This window comes from Amborella trichopoda, chromosome 2 (assembly GCF_054954075.1).
Source record: "Amborella trichopoda isolate Santa Cruz 75 chromosome 2, AtrichopodaSantaCruz75HAP2 v2.0, whole genome shotgun sequence".
In the NCBI taxonomy this organism is placed as follows: Eukaryota; Viridiplantae; Streptophyta; class Magnoliopsida; order Amborellales; family Amborellaceae; genus Amborella; species Amborella trichopoda.
This window is the reverse complement of record NC_142337.1, coordinates 17946860-17966388: the sequence shown is the minus strand read 5'-3', so window position 1 is coordinate 17966388 and position 19529 is coordinate 17946860. Positions and strand designations below refer to the sequence as shown.

General features: G+C 38.7%; 1 protein-coding gene across 1 annotated transcript; it reads right to left on the bottom strand.

The window, feature by feature from the left end:
* Window positions 1-498: 498 nt before the first annotated feature.
* On the bottom strand, window positions 499-18840 carry LOC18445718 (DNA-binding bromodomain-containing protein). The gene is made up of 9 exons (XM_006855850.4): window positions 18331-18840; window positions 17584-17620; window positions 17388-17466; window positions 17203-17248; window positions 17018-17116; window positions 3875-3943; window positions 3409-3742; window positions 3157-3305; window positions 499-3020 (listed from the first exon to the last, which is right to left on the bottom strand). Exons 1-9 carry the CDS (start codon window positions 18796-18798, stop codon window positions 1143-1145), a joined length of 3159 nt encoding a protein of 1052 aa, XP_006855912.1. The 5' UTR covers window positions 18799-18840; the 3' UTR covers window positions 499-1142.
* Window positions 18841-19529: the final 689 nt, after the last annotated feature.

Below are 19529 nucleotides of genomic sequence, written 5' to 3'. Positions count from 1 at the left end.
TCATTTGATGAACAAGCAAGAAAACTACGGATGGCAGGTTATGCAATTCACCAGCCGATTACAAACTTCTTAAATTGTCGACATCCCGACCACGGTCTCCATGAATTTAAGACCTTTGGAATGAGGGCAAGGGCTGGCAACAGGCCGAACCAGCCTTGCCCCTAGTGCCCAAACAGCCGGACCAGGCCTGGCCCGCCCTTGACTGTGCCAAAAAGGCCCTGATCAAAGAAGATTTAAAAGAAAAGGAGGGCCAGGCTGAACAGGGCCCTACCCCAAGCCTGGCCCAGCCCTATCCTCCAACCACATTTCGTGGCCCAAAACCTAGTTTCTTAGGGTTAAGCTGACAGGGCTGGGCTGAGCCAGGCCACCCAGCCCATTCCCACCCCTAACAAGAGCCAAAAAGCCCCCCATTAAAAAAGTAAAATAGTGGAAAACATGAACAGCATGCCGAATTAGAAAATGATCACGAAAATGAAACACATTTTCAGAACTAAGATATTTTGAGAGAGAGAAAACCCACTAGAGATTTCATATGTTACATAATCGAACAATTCCAAAGGGATCTAGTTCCAAGTAGCCCTCTTTGCTCTTCCTTCTATTGAACTCAATTTTCAAAAATCTAAGGCCATTTTATCATCTCTTCTAAATACTACATTGCCAATAGTGATGATACTGCGATACAAGGCCACTAGTTCCTCTTTGGCAACTAATCCCGCTTCTGGCTTTATGCCCTCCATAATTTAGACAGTCTTTAAGTAAACCGTACTACTCCTGTACAAAACCCTCCTGATCAAACAATGGAGTGTAACCTCACACAGGGTCCATGGTTTCCAAGTATTGGACCCCACTTTTCATGAAGAACCCCAACCGGCTTCCCTCTCCCAGAAGAATTGACACAGTTCCCCAACATGTACAAGAGATTATACCACAATCAACTTTGCCTCAGTTGCAATCAAAATTCAGGCCATGGAAAGACTTCCGCCAAGATCTTCAGGCACATTGGCCCCTATAGATTAACAAAATATGCCAAATACAAAGGGCCATCATAAGCAACTACTTCCAACTGCACATATGGCACGATTTTCCCCCAACTTCCATTTTGCTTTCTAAGTATCAAATCCAACATTCTGTATCTCCCAAATCTAGAGTTGCAGTGCCAAATCAGGCTGTTGAGAATCGACCAACACACCTGAAGACTGCTGAACAGGAGAGGAAGGTAGCTGAAACACTAGATTCAAGTCAGGAGGAAGCGTGTCTCTCTTCTGCTTTTGCTGCGTTTGAGGTGAAAGGCCTCTCCATGGAGATTGAACCTGAAACCTGAACAAATCAGCAGCCTGGCCTTGATGAGCAGAAGCCATGGCCTGGTATTGCAAATTGGGTTCTTCTCTACCAGATCTCCAAAGCAATTGAGAGGCCGATATATTCTTCTCTGTTGAACGAATATTAACTTCAGCATTAGAGGACTCTCTTCCTGGATTGTAGAGAGAAGACGCGACACTCTGAATCTTGGATGGCGTTGCTTTCTCCATTAGAGGAAGCTCCGAACCTCTAATGGACATCCAGGCAAGAGCAGCTGCAGTTACCCCTGAATCATCTCTTCTTAATGGAGGTCCTTTTGCCCCAACTTGTGAATTATTGAGCATAATGTTTGAATGGATTGGTTGATTTGTCATCTTTTCAGATAAAACCTTCATAAGACTCACTTTTTCCTGTAAACCCATCTCATGATTTCCGTGGATGAAGGTATTAGCAGCTCCGGTTTGTGGATTACGTGAATAGTCAGCTAAAGAAGAGCTTGTTGTTCTTATGCTATCAGAACTACACATTGTGTTCTTATAATCAACTCTCTCCATTGTCCTTCCCGACCCACTTGCTAAGGAAACTGATGGTTCAGTCTGTTGTGTGAGATTTAGAAGGCTGCAGCTCCTTGGCACCATTTCAATCAATTGTGAAGAAGCCGCTTCTGCATTTGTCTTACGCAAGGAAGAACCATCAGCAGAAGGGGAAGAGCAGGCACCCTCTCCTTGCTTAAGAACATTAGAAGGCAAAGTAGAGCCCAGATTGTTGCTACCAAGTTGGGAACGACCATATTCATTACCTCCATGCATCATAGAATTCATGGACAAAAAGTTCTGCTGCTGCTGCTGCTGCTGATTCTGACTAGCAGCACCTGCAATAGACTTGGTGACAGCAACTGAATTTTCAGATGACTTTTGGGGTTCAAAAGAATTTGGCACTCTCAATGAGCCCTCCCTCACAGAAGCACCATGCCCACCCCAAGACAGCACTTGCATAGGGTGCAACCTCTGTCGAATCTCACTTACATCCTTTTCTACAGAAGCAACAGATTGCATGGGCATGGCAGATATAGGCTTTGTTTGGATGTTTTGGATATGGCTTTGTGAAGGCGATATTCGCAAGCCAGAAGAAGGTTTTGTTTGGGATATTTGGTGAGTTTGGGAAGGCAATACAACAGAACCAGAAGGCTTTGTTTGGGTAGTTTGTGGCTGGCTGTGTGAAATCATGCCAGAAGAAAGCATTGTTTGGGTCTGGCTTTGGGATGCCAACCCAAAGGAACGGTTAGCTTGGGTGCTTTGGGTCTGGCCTTGTGAGAGCAAACCCAAAGAAGGCTTTGATTGGGTGGTTTGGTTCTGGCTTTGTGAGGTCAATGTATGAGAGACAGAATCAGTCTTCGGTTGGGTGTTTTGGATTTGGTTTTGAGAGGACGATATGCGAAAGACAGAAACAGGCTTCGATTGGGTGGTCTGGGTCTGGTTTTGTGAGGACAATGTATGAAAGCCAGAAGAAGGGTTTGCTTGGGGAGTTTGGGTCTGGCTTTGTGAAGGCAATAAAGGCCTGACAGGCACTTCATCCTCTCCAACCCAGCCCGGCCCGAACTTCAAGCCTGTAGGTAATGCTTCTTCAATTCTTCGTGATGCAATTTTCCAAGCAGTAGGCCCAAGATTTGCAGCAAATCGAGCCAAGCTCCTTGCATATCCATGCTCCGCCTGAAGCCCAACCTGATTCCAAAAGTTGATGCGATTGTCATATCTATCGACCGAAAATTAAAATACAACTCTGGTTTAGAGAAGAAGATAATGAGATTTGAGTAATTTTGAAAAGGAGAAACAACAAAACAGTAGAGTTGTTACTCACTAGCATAAGCTGCTTCATATCTCCCTGAAATAGTGTAAAGGCTAATTCGGATGGCCCCTCGGGTTGTTGATTAGATAACTTGTAAGCTCCACGACGATTTTCATCAAACACTGTAGGCCTCCTTCCAAATCTTGAAGCCAATCCCCTCACTGCCTCAAACCAAACACGACCATGCAAAGCAATTATTTATCCAGAATCATTCTAACTTTGAAATGGTAAACAGATAAAGAAACGCACAGTTTAATTCCATACCTGAGAGTTCCTCTGTCTTGTCTATTCTAAAACTATCAGCCAAGGTGGAATTGCCATCTCCAAAGCAAGATCCATTTCCAGCCTGCTCAGAAGCAGGAGGTTGCAGAATGTTGGACAAATTGGAGATGTCCCCCGCCGTGGCAAGTGTAGCACCGGAAGAAAAATCAGAGCCAGCATGTTCCAATGTTGACCTGCTCAAAGACTTCTTTAATGGTTTCCTAATTGAGGAGTCGTCTTTCACTTCCTGAGCAGCCTTCAATTCGATTTTAGCACCTTCATGGTCAACCTTCAGTTCATGAAACTTTTTCCTTGCAAGCTCCTTTATAGAGTGTGCCTACCAACCATGAAACTACTAATTGGCTAATGTTTCCAACTTGCAAAATGAACACTAACATAAAAGATAGAGCATGGGATTCCTACTTCCCAGGAATAATTTGGAATCCTCAAGCAGGAGACTCGTACTGACCTGTTTGAAGTATATGGTATCAGGTGCATTGTATTGCATTGCATTTGTGCAGATTAAGATTACATCTCCCTGCATGCCAGAAGAGAAACTTCAGTCAAGCAACAAAGCATGCATCTTTATCTGAATAGAAAACATCAATGTGAGACAAAATGAAAAACACATTAACCTTTTGGGACAGTACAACAACAGTGCCACATAACAAAAAAAGGTAAAATGCCAACTGAAACAGTCCCCAATTCAACCAACACTAATGGCAACATAGCCAAAAGGAACCTAAAGATGCACATTTGGCCCCGAAGTGACTACAAGCCTGAAGTGCAGGCTATGTACCACATCCTCAAAGCAATATGCCCCAAAGATGAGGTTTTGGCGTGGCCTGGCCTTTTAAGCTAGCAGGACTTTCCTGCTGCTAGCGATCTTTGAGGCTTGGCATCGAAATTAGTACAGGACCCCTTTTTCACATTACGTGTATAACACATTGTTCACTCGATTTAGCAGGGACTCAAAAACTGCAGTGCTCTCAATCAGGTGAACTTTTTTTCTGGTCTCTCTATGGTGGGGCGCCTCGCACGCTAATGAATGAAACCAGAGTTTACACAGTGAGCAGAGCCTGGGGTAGCAAGTTCTAACCATTTGTTGGGCTTTGCTCATTGCCAACACGACCTCTCCTATGCCACACATCAAAGCACTCGCTGCTAACCATAGTAGCACTTATTTATGTTTCCACATGGTCCACACATAAATCACTTGGGGCTTTATTCTCCAAAACAGAAAAAAGAAAAAAAAAAGGAAGGGAGAAAAAAGAGAGGCAGAAGAATCACAACAGCTGGGGCTTTGACAAGGTTTGGCTACCACTAGCTCTCTACTAGGTTGATATAGCCTGAGAGGGTATTCTAGTCATTCTTGTAATTGTTTCATCTCTTTCTCATTACCAGGAATGTTAGTTAGGTACATTTGTTCAATCACTTAGCAATCTTGTCCATGATTCTCCCAAAAAGATCTTTATGGATTTTTCCCTCAGAATTTGTGTGTTGATAGAACTAAGAAAGGAAGTTTTGTATGATCTTTCTTTTAAGCCTGTATGCAAAGCAGCCTTCCACTTAACAATCATAATGGCCTTCCACTTAACAATCATAATGGCCCTCTATCTCCTAAATTCGGCTCTGTTGACAAAACAGAATTTGAATATTTAATTATTCAAAAATTTGAATAAAGGCACTGACTTTTCATATATCTGAATTATATATTAGAAATTTTTGAATAAAGGCACTGCCCACTTTTCATATATCTGAATTATATACATCTGGATTTGTTTCTTTTTATGAATGTTTGGCCGTAATTTTTTTACATATAAAATATTTGACGACAGGAGAGGGGAGAGGGAAAACCATGATCTGACAATTTCTCCAGGCAAAAAACAAGGGTTTTTGAAAAGGGTAATGTCAAAGGCTCTATCTTCATCCATTTATCTTATCACAGCTAGTCACACCGAGAGGCTTCCGGTCATCTCTCTCTCAGGCCTCTCTCTCTCTCCCACCGAACTCTTGGCTGTGTGGGTTCCTTAGGTAATAGCTACGGTCATTTATTTACGATTTCTATTCTTGATGGACAATGGCGATGCCAAGTAATAGCTACGGCAAGGAACATAGTGAAATTACTTGGGTGCACAGCGACCATGATAAAGATGTTGCAGATCCTTCCACATTCAATCGCAGGTTCTTTAGAGAAAAAATGGCCGGTAAAAAATTAGAAGAGGACGAACCAGAGGCTTTTGAGGTTGACAGATTCATACAGGTGTTAGGGCAGTTAATCCTCTCTTGGGTTGCCGGATAAAACCCAATTTGGCCAGAATCTGGTCATTTTCGGGTGGCCCTCTTTGAAGAATTGATGAGTTGCAGCCAGAATTGGGCTCCAATGGCTTCAGAGATCCAAGCTTTTGCTTCTCTTTTACACAGGGCTTAAACCCTAATGCAACAGGCCATATTCAGGAGGCGTTTTGGATGGGATATGATGGTGGTGGTAACAAGAGTGTTGACAGGGCTTTGAAGGAGGACAGGATATCAGAGTGTTACTAAACATACCCTTCAGCTCTCCCACCTTTCTGCTCCGTTCCTTATTTTTGTAATACCGATCTTCTTATATCACATGATTCCCATATGTCACACAACATTTTCAATAAATGGTGCCCAATATGGCCTATGAAGAAGAGATCATAAATAATGCAGGGGCCAATGTACATAAGAAATCGTATAACTAAAAGTTTGATTGAAAATAAAGGTGGAAACTTACAAGACAAACTTCCTTACTCCCCCGTTTAACCAGGACTCTCAAAACAAATAAAATATTCAACTTCGCTTCTAAACTCCCCGTTTAACCAGGACTCTCAAAACAAATAAAATATTCAACTTTGCTTCTAAACTCCTATACAAACCCCTATTTATAGCTTAAAGCTTAACCCTCGGGAAATCATAATCCTAATATAATTATAACTTGTAATTAAAACGAAAATCTAATAATACTGTTACCCCTGAAAATAAAATAATATCCATAAGAACATTGAATGCTTTTCCAAACAGTCCCTAAATCCTGAAAAATTAACCAAATTTAAAAAAAAAAAAAAAAACCCTAAAAATAAACCCCGAAGTACATCCCTAAAATTAATTAGAAATTTAAAAAACACGAGGCATCCTGTCCTACACCAGATACTCCTAGTTGGAGAAAAGTCATCCTCGAGTTTTGAGGTAGGCAAAGATGAATCATGCATCAAAACCACCTTCATCTTCAACTTTTTTTTTTGTTGGCACAAATACTATTTCTGGTAGGAAAAAGTCCTCAAGAAATGGATCTTAATATGTGTGTTGAGAAATTGATTCAAGTATATGAAATCCGGCTATCCCTAAACTCGCACTGAGAAGTCTTATTCAAAAAAAAAAAAGCATTGAGAAGTTCAAACTGAAATTCTCAGACTTTTAGGGGCTTTCTCTAACGAAATCGGTTGGGAAAAGCAATAGAGTAGGTTTCAGTCATTGTAGACTTTTGAGTCCCGATTTCAAAGAGTACCAATTATAGCGATTCCAAGCTACAAGTTACAAGCACAGCTATGTTGAAAGTAAAGTGCTCAAAATCTGCTCATAAACTGCTTGACTCTTTCCAAATTCAAGATTAAGGATCTCTTGTGGTTTCTCCACATCTACTTCATTACCCCCTGAATCCATGCTCATGATTTTGGTTTATGAATGCATCATTCGTCTGCTGTGTTACTTTGATGCCAAATAATGAAAATCGAAGAGTTCTTCACCCCATCAACCTTTGCAACTTTTAGAATTCTTACCAAGCTCGAAAACCTATCAGCCACGTTTTCACCATACACCTCACTGAAAACTCATATACGAAGTCCATGCCACCTGATTTCACACAAAAATTCTAGTCCAAGACTTCCTCAACATACCCTACCAGAGCCATTCTTCCTCACCTAAGGATTTTGTTGTTCATCTTGGCATCTAGGGATTCTTCATCCTTTTCAAGATCTAATCTCTCCTCACTATCTTCAAGAGAGAGGGTCCCAATTTCCTCAACTTCTTCCAAGAGTTCTTCATTAAAAATTGAATCACCCACAACATCTTGTTTTTACTCATGTGGCTCTAGTTCGAAGATAGGTTCTTCTTCTTCCTAATCAAAGATAGGTTTAAATAGGCACTCGTCATGAGAAGATCTTTGTTCCTCCCCTGATTGTGCAGCAAAGTTTCATCCTTTCTATGGTTACGAAAGAATTCTCATATTCGGACTCAAAACTGTAGTTCACAACTGACTTTGTCTTGAAACGACTCAACATCAATCAGATGGGAGTTGGATGCACCTTGTACATCGGATCCTTGAACCTCCTTCAATTCGAACAATTTTTACTTATTTCACATGACAATTCCTCAATTCTCCTTTTCAAATCATTGAACTCCCATGTAACTCGTCATCACCACAACTAGACCTCCTCTAGCAGTCATAATGCAACTTTGCAACGGATCTTTGGTGCTCTAATCTTATGCAGAATTTACATAAAGAAATCAAAGAATTGAAATTTTATTTGAAAATAAAAAGTCTCCAAGCCTTCTTAGCTTCTGGTTTAACTAGGAATCTTAAAACAAATAATATTCAACTCTGCTTCTAAGTAACTCTTGAACCTCAAGAAATCTTAGTTCTAATATACTTAGAACTTCTAACTTAAATAAAATTCATTGACACCTTTACCCTTGATGAATTAAATAATTCCAAAAGGAAATTAACTACTTTTCTAAACAGCCTCCCTAAAAGCCAAAAATAAACCTTACAAAAAAAAGAAACAAAATACATCACTAAAAATAATTAGAAAAAAATTTAAAAAATACGAGGCATCTTGTCATGTATTATAAAGTAGGACGCCACATCATTCTAGATTGATTCCCTTGGAAGAGGCATACCCACAATCATGAAAGTGGACATACTTCATCTTTCCCAATACCAGAAAGTTAGAAACTCAGAGATGAAGGTGAACCATCAAGAAGGTCCTCCCTATCATGCTTCTTCCTCCTGCACTACTTGCCTATGGTTCCGAAATTGGGTAACTCGTTTCTTGTTTGTTAACAACTACAGCAAAAAATCCCAAATTTATATCCTATTTCCTATTCATAGAAAAAAATGTAATTACATAAAAAGTGTCTCCTACTAGACTTAACTAAGACAATAGACTCCAAAAGGCATTAATTCATTTTATTGGCCTCAAATTCAAAGGCAGTCAAAAGTGAAATATCCAATTGAGACTTTGTGGACTTCAGTTTATGACACTAGCAGAATCTGACACTTTTCTAAACAGTATTTTTCAGCTGGGCAAAGGAAGATCTAAGTGCTATTTCGTATATCTCATGAAATTCTAGGGATCTTTAGGGTATTCAAAGGATCTAGTCATATTTGTGTCCCTCTATCGGATCGAAAATCTTTAAAGCCCCAAAAACACATAAAAACCTCAGATGTACAAGATTTTGGAATTTGGTTCCAAGGTTTGGATTTGCATTTGCGAGCTTCAGATCTTCGAAATCCACAACCTGAACATATCCAAAGCATGACTGGGGGACTGGTGTAATTTTCGGTTGATTCTGGTTCGTTTGCAAAGAATCAGGGCTGCAAACACTTCAATTTTCCTTATTCTCCATTCCATTACGTGGAGGTTGACCACCATTTGAATTATTGGAACTTAGGGTCCATATTTTCCTTATTCTCCATTCTGCCTCCTATAATTTTTTTCAATAAAAAAACACTAAACCGACAAAGATCTAGGTTTCTTCATAGATCCTTTATTTCTTTTACCAATTCTTCTTTTTCAGCAAACAACTTTTATAGAATACCAAAGACATGAAAATAAATACATAAATTCAGAACACATTATTTAACATAATAAATATTGGATTATTGCTGTAGTATTACTTTGTATTTAATTTGATTTGATCTTCACCTATTGTCTTACTTTGGTTACAAACTAACCATTTCTCAAAAAAAATAAGAAAAAAAAAAAGTTTAGTTAGCAACTATCCAGTACATATTGAGATACTGGTTATGTATTAATTTGTAATCGTTTGTTAAGTTTTGGATATTTTGTAACCAATTACATAATATATATTAAGATAAATGCAGGCATTTTTTACCATTTTCTATTAGCTTTTTAATGGTTTTTATTTTTCCTATTTTTCAAATTTTAAAACATTTTGTAATTTTCCATTTTTAAAATGAGATTAACGATTTAAGAGAGGTGCAGAGAGTGAGAAGAAGAGAGGCGGCGGGGGATGGGAATTTGTGCATCAACAATGCAACACCAAACTTTATATTTTGTTTTCCCCAAATATTAACTTTGGAATCGGAGAATATAATTCTAGACGTCGTGTTGTGGCATCTACCCGTCGACCGCCAATGCCTAGAGCGCATTCTCAGAACACCACACTTTATATAAGATCCAAAATGCACTTGGGGGCAGGGACAGCAAGAAACTAAGTTCAATGCTTCCTTGAAGCCCAAAATATTTCAAGAAAGCACGCTTTTCTCAACAAAATACCCATGAAATGCAAGCCTTAAAAAGTTTGGCTTTGCAACAATAGCACCAATGGACGATGCCTTGCCCAGATCAATGTTCGCAAAATCGAACCGAAACTGTTAACCAGACATAAGCCTCGAAGCTGGTTAACCGGCCTAACCGGTACACCTGCCGATTCAACCGCTCTAACCGGGCAAGTCCCGAGCAATCAAAAAAGTGTTGAAAAAAATAAAAAAATACAAAAAAAATCTATTAAAATATGAAAAAAAACAACACATATTCAAATGAAGTTGAAAAATAATGAAAAAAATGAATTTTAGCCCATTTTATATTTTTCAAGGGCTATTTTTAAAATTTTCTAAAAAATATGGGAAAATATAAAAGTGAGTATTAGTGACCAAAACAATTTTTAATCTTTACCATAATGTAAAGAATATTTAAAAATGCATTACAAATCAAATTCCTTATTTTTCAGAATTTATATACTTTTTTATTTATTTTTTTTAAATACCGATTGATCACCCTAACCGCCTAAAACCGAAATCGGTCCCTGGCATGTTCCGATCTAACCAGGCGGTTAGCGGTTAGATCGAGCGATTTGGGGAACAATGGCCCAGACTTGGCAACCGGACTTGCTCTGAGGACCGAGCAAGTCCATCCCAAAAAATCAAAAAAATCATGAAATAATTGAGGAAAAGTAATTTGAAGTTTTGAGATTACTAATAAAAAAGAAATGTAACTTGAAGGAAAAGCAATAAAATCTTAAATTACCTAGGAAAGGCAAGGTAACCTGGAGATAGGTAGGTAAAACCATAATTAACCAATAGCAGAAAGCACAATTTGCAACAGAAGAAGCTTCTAAATCCAACAATGATCAGGGAAGGTATCATCGTTGGTACCCTTGGTGCTAAAGCATACCCTTTAAGGCTTAGGTTTCAGGAGTAGTCCCATAAGATATTCATGCGAATTTAGTAAAGAACTGAATTAAGATCTCTGTCTCCCACCCTTAACTTCATTGTAGGTTTATACATATCAATGTCCCATTGTCCATAGACAAACGCCTTCTTTTTCCTTCTCCTCCTGCACATTCGCATCTCTTCCCATCTCTTTTCAAGCCAGCATTTCTTCTCACTCCTAAACCACTCACTCTTTCTCTCTCTTAGTTCATTAAGACCCTGAAACAGGACATAAAATCCAAATCCTTCTTAGATAAATAGGCACATGCATTCCCCTCAATTCTTCCAAATAACTCAAAATGGCCCAAACAAATGGGGTGAACATGGCCTTCACCTCCTCCATCACATCTGAATTCCTCCTCTTCCCTCACCTTGATTGGCTTCCTTCCCCTACTTCTGCCAATTTGGGCATCTTCTTGATGATCTCATCTCCTATGTCAGGGTGCTCTCTCTTTATGGTCAATAGTGAGTATTGAGGTTTCCAAGGAGAAAAAGGTAAGATTAGAAGCTGAGTTAGAAGAACAGATAGTTAAGGAGAGAGAAAGACAGCAGTTCAGAATGTGGAGAAAGTGAGAGCAGCTCAGAGTGTTAGTCTATAGACAATGGAACAACACTCTTTGTAGAATACCCAAACTGAAGAAAGGGGCAGGAGAGAGAAAAAACTGACTAACTACATAAAATTGTTCCTTAAAATGCCCATGAATCTTTCAAGAGGGAACCAATTGACTCTAAAACACAACCCCAAAACCCAAGACTCGAAGAATCTTCTTTTGCATCAATGGCATTGATGACCAGTACCATGCTCAATCGACTTAAATTTAAAAGTATATATTGTTGCATGCTTTCTCGTTTTGGATATCTAAGTTGTCTCTCCCTCCAAGTCACTTCATCCTTTTTAGGTCATCCTTTTTAGGCAATTTAGGGGCTCTCTTGCTTAACCGTCGAAATACATTATCTTTTGCACTAGTAATTTCAAAATTTCAAGTTACTCCCCTTCAATTCTTTAAAAAATTGATGGCTTGACCTGCTGTCATGGTGGTGTGCTCTTCATGCGCATCGATGTCTCGGGTTCGCAGCCCTGCTTGATTGACACCGTGGACCCCCCCTCTTTCTCTCAAATATCTCTAAAACAAATTATTTAAAAATTTATATTATTTTAAGCACAGAACCATTCCAGGATTCCCTGGGTCCCAAGGATGAATAAAGTCGCCAAGTTCTGAGTCAACTCGATGAATCTTATCTAACTTTCATTCAAAAAAAAAACCACAAAAAATAAATAAATAAATAACAAAAAGTAAAAAAAATATAAAATGGTTGAAAAAAATATTAGGTAATCAATAAGAAAAACATCCAAAACAAATCAAATCAGTTACAAGTCCTAATATTTATTATGTAAAATAATCTAAAATTGCTAATCCAAATTCCAACCTTAGAACCCAAATAGAAAATCTCATAGATCCAATATATTAACATGTTTTACGGCTTGCATATTGTATATCTGGGAGGGTAAAAATAGGGCCAAGATCCTTTAGATGCTTCTAAAGAACCCCAAAAAGTCTCAAGAAAAGATAAAAAACACTTCCAACTTCTGATCGGAAATCACTATTCAGAGAGTGTCAGACTTTGTGATTCCCTTTCACCTAGAGACTCACCTAACATATGGCACGAAAACTCATCAAGTCCCTAATAAAACCCCAGCAAGTTTTTAGATTTTGGGCCCAAAGAGTAGAGGCAATCATGCACCGGAGGCCTATCCAAGCCAAGTGAACTTGGATGAGTCATCATCATCATCAGAGCCTTTTTCCAACTAATTGGGGTCAGCTTGGGCGAGTCCCGAGTTTCAACTCCAAATTTTAAAAAATCGGGGGGACTCAACAATATCTAGAATCAAGTCTCGAGAATATAAATCAGCCTCAACATTGCTTCACCGGAGAAGGTACACGAAAGAACGAGTAAAGCAGGTAGAACAATATGAGAGAGATGAAACATCATCTCAAAACCAAAACAAAAAGGCTAGGTTAGGATTGACTATCACTCCCCAAGGCCTGCGAAAAATTGAGTGAGCCACACCTCAATGTGCTCAACACATCAACAACCTTAAATCCCCACAAAACCCAGAACTAACTGAACCCCAAGAGATGATTATAATTTAAATGCTCTCCTCAGAGATGTTTATACTTTGAATGTTCTCTCTCAAAGCCTCATCCGAAATATACCCAATTTTGGCATGTAGAAGAGTACGGCCAAATGTATCACTGAGGGAAACCAAAAAGAAATTGTCTATCTGCACTCTATATGTAACATGTTGAATTGATTGCAAGTATGATTTTCCATCCACACTGAGTAAGAACATATAAAACAAAAAGGGTCCAACAGAATAGCGTGTTTGCTCCATTGTTAGCAAAATCGCCCGATTTAACAGCTAACCGCCCTGTTAGATCGGAACTGGCCAGTGGCAGGTTCCAGTTTCGGGCGGTTAGGGTGATTAACTGGTATTTAAAAAAAACAAAATTCAAAAAAATGTATATAAATTCTCAAAAATATGGAATTTGATTTGTAATGCATTTTAAAATATTCTTTATATTATAATAAAGATTAAAACTTGTTTGGGTCACTAATACTCACTTTTATATTTTCCTATCTTTTTTAGAAAATTTTAAAAATAGCCCTTGGAAAAGATAAAATGGGTTAAAATCCATTTTTTTCATTAATTTTCAACTTCATTTGAATGTGTTTTGTTTTAATCATTCTTTATATGCTTTTCATATTTTAGTAGATTTTTTTTGTACTTTTTTTTTATTTTTTTTCAACACTTTTTTGACTGCCCGGGACTTGCCCAATTAGAGCAATTGAATCGATCGGTTTACTAGTTAGGCCGGTTAAACCGCTTCCAGGCCCATGTCTGGTTAATCATTCCGGTTCGATTTTGCGAACACTGGTTTGCTCTGTCAACTATGTTAACATGGCACCAGAGAAACTTCCCCAAAAATATACCAAACCCTAAGGAAACGTGGAAAGAAATGCTTCGAACTAAACAATGAGGGTCCAATACTAAAACGAACATTTAGCTGCATTGCCAAAAGCTAAAACAACAAAAGCGGAACCCTAATCCAAAGATATTCTTGAGGTCATATATCCATTATAGAATTTTAAACCACACTACATATTATTTCTTCAAGACTTTGGGGAAAGCTGTCACCGGTCAAGTACTAAGGCACAAATTCGATGATCTCAGAGTTCTATCAATAAATAGTTTATTTATAAGGGAAATTCTATATAAGGTGTCAACTTTATACCATTAAAGTAAGGTGCACCTTAAAATACTCTAGAAGAGAGTGCTCTAACGTTGGAGAACCCCTAATAGATCATCTTATTTAGACCGACTATATTTTCAAGTGTTTATAAATATTCTTGATCTGTATTTTAAAAAAAAAAAAAAAAATCAGCTAGGGATAAAAATAGATTTTCAAACCATCATAAGGTTTCTGATATTGGAATTACATCTCCAGAGAAAATTTAGAGGTGTGCCTTACGTCGACAGTATAAGAACGGTTCCTTATATAAACCTCACCCTATTTATAAATGTGGCCATTTCTAGTTCTTTTTAAATAGGACATGGAATAGTTCTTTTTAAACCTCACCTCATTTATAAACATGAGAATTTTCTAGTTCTTTACACTACTGAAGTAAGGTGCACCGCAAAAATCCTCTAAAAGAGATTACTTTGATGTTGGAGAAGCCCTAATTGACCATCTTGGCCTCAAGATCTATGGATCTGAAAAAAAAAAAAAAGATTTTCAAGACCCAAATTTAGTGCATCTTATAACAACTTCTATGGGATTTTTTAGATTTTCAAGTGTTTATAAATCTGCTCAATTTTTATATTTTTTTTTAATTTTAAATTTCGTAACTAGGGATAAAAATAGATTTCCAAACTATCATAAGGTTTCTGACATTGGAACTACATATCCAGGGAAAATTTAGAGGTGCGCCTTACTTCTACAGTATAAGAAGGATGCCTCATATAATAAACCTCACCCTATTTATAAACATGGACATTTCTAATTCTTTTTAAATAGAACAATGAATATTTTGGGTGTTTTCGTAGAAAGTGGATGGAAGAAATGGCCCTTACCCATGAATATTAAAGCACACTAAACATTGCCTTTTGTACTCATGAATGGACAGGCAAGAGATAGAATGGAATTATTCGATAATAAATGGTCCATCCAAAATGGGCCTCAATTGTACTACACTACGACTCTTGAATGAATGTAGGAATGGGTTAAGTATTATCAATTGTACCTTTCAACTACTAATGTGCATGCACGCCAAAATTAGTTAAAAGAAGGCAGGATATTCGAGCTTCCAGCAAGATTCATATCTAAAGACTGAATATGGATGGTTTAAATCATATTTGTTGGGAGCACGAGCGGGTGCAGGAGTGGGAGTAGAAGTAGCAGCCCAGGATCAACTCATGGATGAAGCTCCCTACCGTAGGAGCACTTGGAAACGTTGTCCAGGGAGTGGCTTGATACAGTACTATATGCATATAGGAGCGAATGCTCAGTAAGTGTCCATCATGTATGTTATTTCATTTCCTTAAATGTGATATATGTTTATGTGATTATATAAATTATTTTATTTATTTTTAAGTGTTATTTAAAATATAATAATCGACCCCATATAGTTGGGAAAAGGCTCTATTAATCATGATGAGTTATTTAAAAAATAAAAAATGTATAGTCCACTTCTTTTAGCATTATTTATATAAATGCAGAATGAAAACTCTATAGCACGAAAAGTCCCATAGAAAAAGGAGAAAAATGACATCATAGGATCTTGATAAGAACAAAATTTGAGAATTGCCCAGGTCCCTACAGTGAACTGGGTGATTCACTCAATGAACCACCTAGTTCTGGATAACCCAGGTAATTTCCTAAACACCCTTGACTTAGAGCTGACTAGGGTGATTCTAAGTCGGCTCACTGATTTTCAACCATTGATGCAAACCGCGGCCTTGAAATAGAAAACAAGAATTGCCGATAGGTTGTCATTAGCTAGAAAATATCAAAAAGCAAAAAATGATACTAGGATCACACCCTCATTTTCAACAGAATCATTCCCCATTCCACATGGTCGAGATCCATTTTAATCAAAGATATCTCTTTTAATCAAGGATAGAGATCTGCATTAGAAAGGAATCGAGATCCTTTGATAGGGGAAGGGAAGATGAGCTTTGCTCGAGCGCCAGCTCCGGGACTGCAGAAACAAGATTCCAAGGAGGGATCATCGCCTATCCACCAAGCTCTATGCATCTATGATTCAAAATATTAGTAATGAGTCTCCCATTAACTGTCAATGCCACTTGCCCTACTTCAGAGAGGAAAGAAACGTGCCATAGAAGCAACCATTCGACTGTTCCAGAAAGATCAGCAAGCAAAGGAAAAAGATAATGGAGTTTCAAAGGCTCATGGGTATATATGAGAGAAATAATAACCCATAATCCACAATTGACAAGTTGGATATGAATTAAATTCTTGCTCCAGCTTGATAGAAAGTATTGATGATATATACAACATATGGACAAGAGGATGCAAACATCATACCCTACTTAGTTGTACTCTACTTGCCACATAACCTGCTGATTAAGGGTATTACTTAACTTCTTAAATGACAACAAATAAAAAATACCAACCTCATGCTCTTTTAAAAACTAAGAAGTCAACATAATCCCTGCAGCACATGAGTATACAACAATTATCTCAAACAGTTCATACAGGCAGATGTGCAGATCAACATATGGCAAGTGTGATTGGAATATCATGAGGTTTGTTCCTATCCAATGATCCTCTAAGTATACCATTAAAAAATTATTATTAAATATAATCTGCAATCTATGACTTTGTGGAAACACAGTGAAGCAGAAACTAAAAAAGCATGAGCTTCACATCCAAGCACAGAGAAAATTGGAAATGCTTATGTGTGTGCATTATGTGTAAGCTCTAAGCACCACAGTTACCACTCAATCCACATATAATTACTCTATGGACGATTATAACAGTCAGTGATAATGTGCACTTCTATAATAGGAGCTTAAGAGCAAAGCCAAGGAGGATGGCTTCTAAAACGAACCTCAAGTTGTTCTAATATAGAGTAATCTCCAGCAGCAAGCTTCTTCCTTATTGTACCAAAGTCCATTGGATGTTGTATTACATCATGATAATCTGGAAGCTACAAGAGCAACTCAAGGATAAGACTACAAATAACAGCACATCTAACACATAGTCCAACTACTGACAAAAAAAACTGTGTCCTACCTCTTCGGGATCCACAGGTTCAGCAAATACACTATAAGTGTCTTTCCTGGAGTACACAACTCAAAACATAGAGCAAAACAGATTTCAGACAGCCTAAAAAAATAAGTAATAAGAAACAGTGAACGATGCAAATGTAAATTACGACAGAGGTTTGCAGAAGTAAAGAAGATGGCATTAAGACGCACTTTTGAAGCTTATCAAGAATACCCTCCAACAATTTTGTGTCTGGTAAAGGTGTCGCGGATGAGGAGTCAGATGGTGGGCCTGATCAGACAAACAATCATGGGCAAGATTCGGAAGAATAAGAGACAAAAATTCGCATATCATATATTCATATCGTGGCTTTAGATGCAACCAGAAAGAAGAGACAGAAATGGATACCTGGATCAGCATCTGGGGTGTCCTGATTCTTCTCTTCCTGGGAAACAGACATGATGAAACATGTCAAATGAGGTAATATGAACATGAAAACTGAAGAGAGAAGAAGGAAAACTACGCATGAGCAGAAGCAACCCCAAATACCAAAAATAATTTCAGTTGAAACTTGCAACATGCACTCAATTTCAGATTCATGGACAGGTGATCCCAAATTCCAACACAGAAGAAATGCTTTCTTCGAAATGTGACAGTCAAGCTATCATTGCCTTCGAAAGAAGCAGGAAACCATAATTGAAACAAATCTACGTTTCAAAATGATCAAATTCGAAACAAAAGAGAATGCCCATGAGTCTATGGATGACACTTCAGTCTCAAAAATATCCCAGACACAGAATCACCACTGTCACAAAGTGCGGAGAAGAACATCTCTATCGCAATGTCATGCGGAAAATAAAAAGACCCAATTTTATTAAGCCTGAAAAAGGGAATGAGGGGCTAAAAAGACAAAAAGTCAAACCAAAGAACAAAGAATATCAGAACCCAGCAACATATTAACAAGGAGAATCTCAGCCCTAAAAACAAGGAGACCATCCCATCCGCAAGATTCCATTAATAATAAGTAAAGCAAAAAATGAACCCAAAGAAAAAGTAGAAAAACACAGACCAGAAATAGAGCTTTCCTTTTAGAACTAAGTACTCCTTCACTCAAAGCAATACAAATAACAGTAACAGTAACAATAACAATAATACCTTGGGATCAAGAGATCCATCATCATGAAGCAAAGGGAACCCATTCTCTCCATCGTGAAGCTTCCTCCTCTTCCTAAGACTCTCCTTATCTCTGCACCCAAACTCATCCGACGAAGAAACCCCCGAATCAGGGCCGGATGTGAGAGCGGCCTCATCGACTCGCTGCGAAGAAGCCGAAGAAGCGGAGGGGCTTTGACTTCTATTGTTGTGATCATAAGACCTCGGCAGTCTCAGCACAAGCTTCAGCTTCTTCTCTCTCTTACACTCTTCCTCATCATCATCATCATCATCTTCCTCGTCCTGGAACAGGTCATGGTAGGAGCGGCGCGTCCGCGGCCGATTGCGGTTGCGCAGAGAGTAAGTGGGGGGCGGAGGAGGTGGGGGGTGGCGGCACCGCTGCAAAACAACGAGAGATGGTCGCCCTTCCTTCTTCTTCTTCCTGGATTCAGCTCCCGCTACCTTACCCATCCCCCTCTCTCTCTCTCTCTATGCCTTTCTCTCTCTTCTCTCTCTCTCTCCTCAGCAGCTTCCAGATTTTTGTTTGGTTCGTCTTTCTCTCTCACTACCTTCACTTTCTCTCTCTCTACCTCCCCACCACCCAGCCTCTCGCCTTTCCTTTCCTTTCCCTTCCTTGCGTGGGTTATCGTGCTTCCTTTTTCTCCCAGTGCCTTTTCACCGACACGAACCTGGGTCCGGGCCCCTCCGAACCTAGGTCCGGGCCGTCCGAGCCTGCTTCCTTGGCTGGGGTGGAGGTGGAATTCTGACACTCAAAAATAATTGTAGGTGAGCGCAGTGAGTGGGTGTTGAAGTTGAAGGAGCGTCCCCTCACTCGTGGGTCCCACTTCCTTATTCTCACCCCCTCTTTCTCCACGCGTCAACATCTGGTTACTAGCTGCGTCGACCGCTTATATATTTGAAGAAAGGGCCTATCTTCCCCAATAATTCAAAAATAATGGGCGTATATAATGTTCCCGCGGGAGCATATTGTACATCGAATTCCACTCAAAACAAGCTTTCTGTTTTTTCTTTTTTTTCTTTTTTTTTGGTCTAAAATTTTGGAAATTACGTAATAGCTATATTGAAAATAAAAAATTTGAATTTTGAGTTTTATGACAAATCTAGCCCATTAATAATTGGAGGATGTATTTTCAATATTGAGATATTAGTTTTTTTAGTACATGAAGATTTTCTTTTAGAAT

Coding starts and splice junctions, on each gene's coding strand:
- LOC18445718 (XM_006855850.4), bottom strand. CDS start 18,798: ATGGGTAAGGTAGCGGGAGCTGAATCCAGGAAGAAGAAGAAGGAAGGG. Junction 17,621..18,330: donor ATGGATCTCTTGATCCCAAG/GTATTATTGTTA, acceptor TCTGTTTCCCAG/GAAGAGAAGAATCAGGACAC. Junction 3,743..3,874: donor ATACCATATACTTCAAACAG/GTCAGTACGAGT, acceptor CATGGTTGGTAG/GCACACTCTATAAAGGAGCT.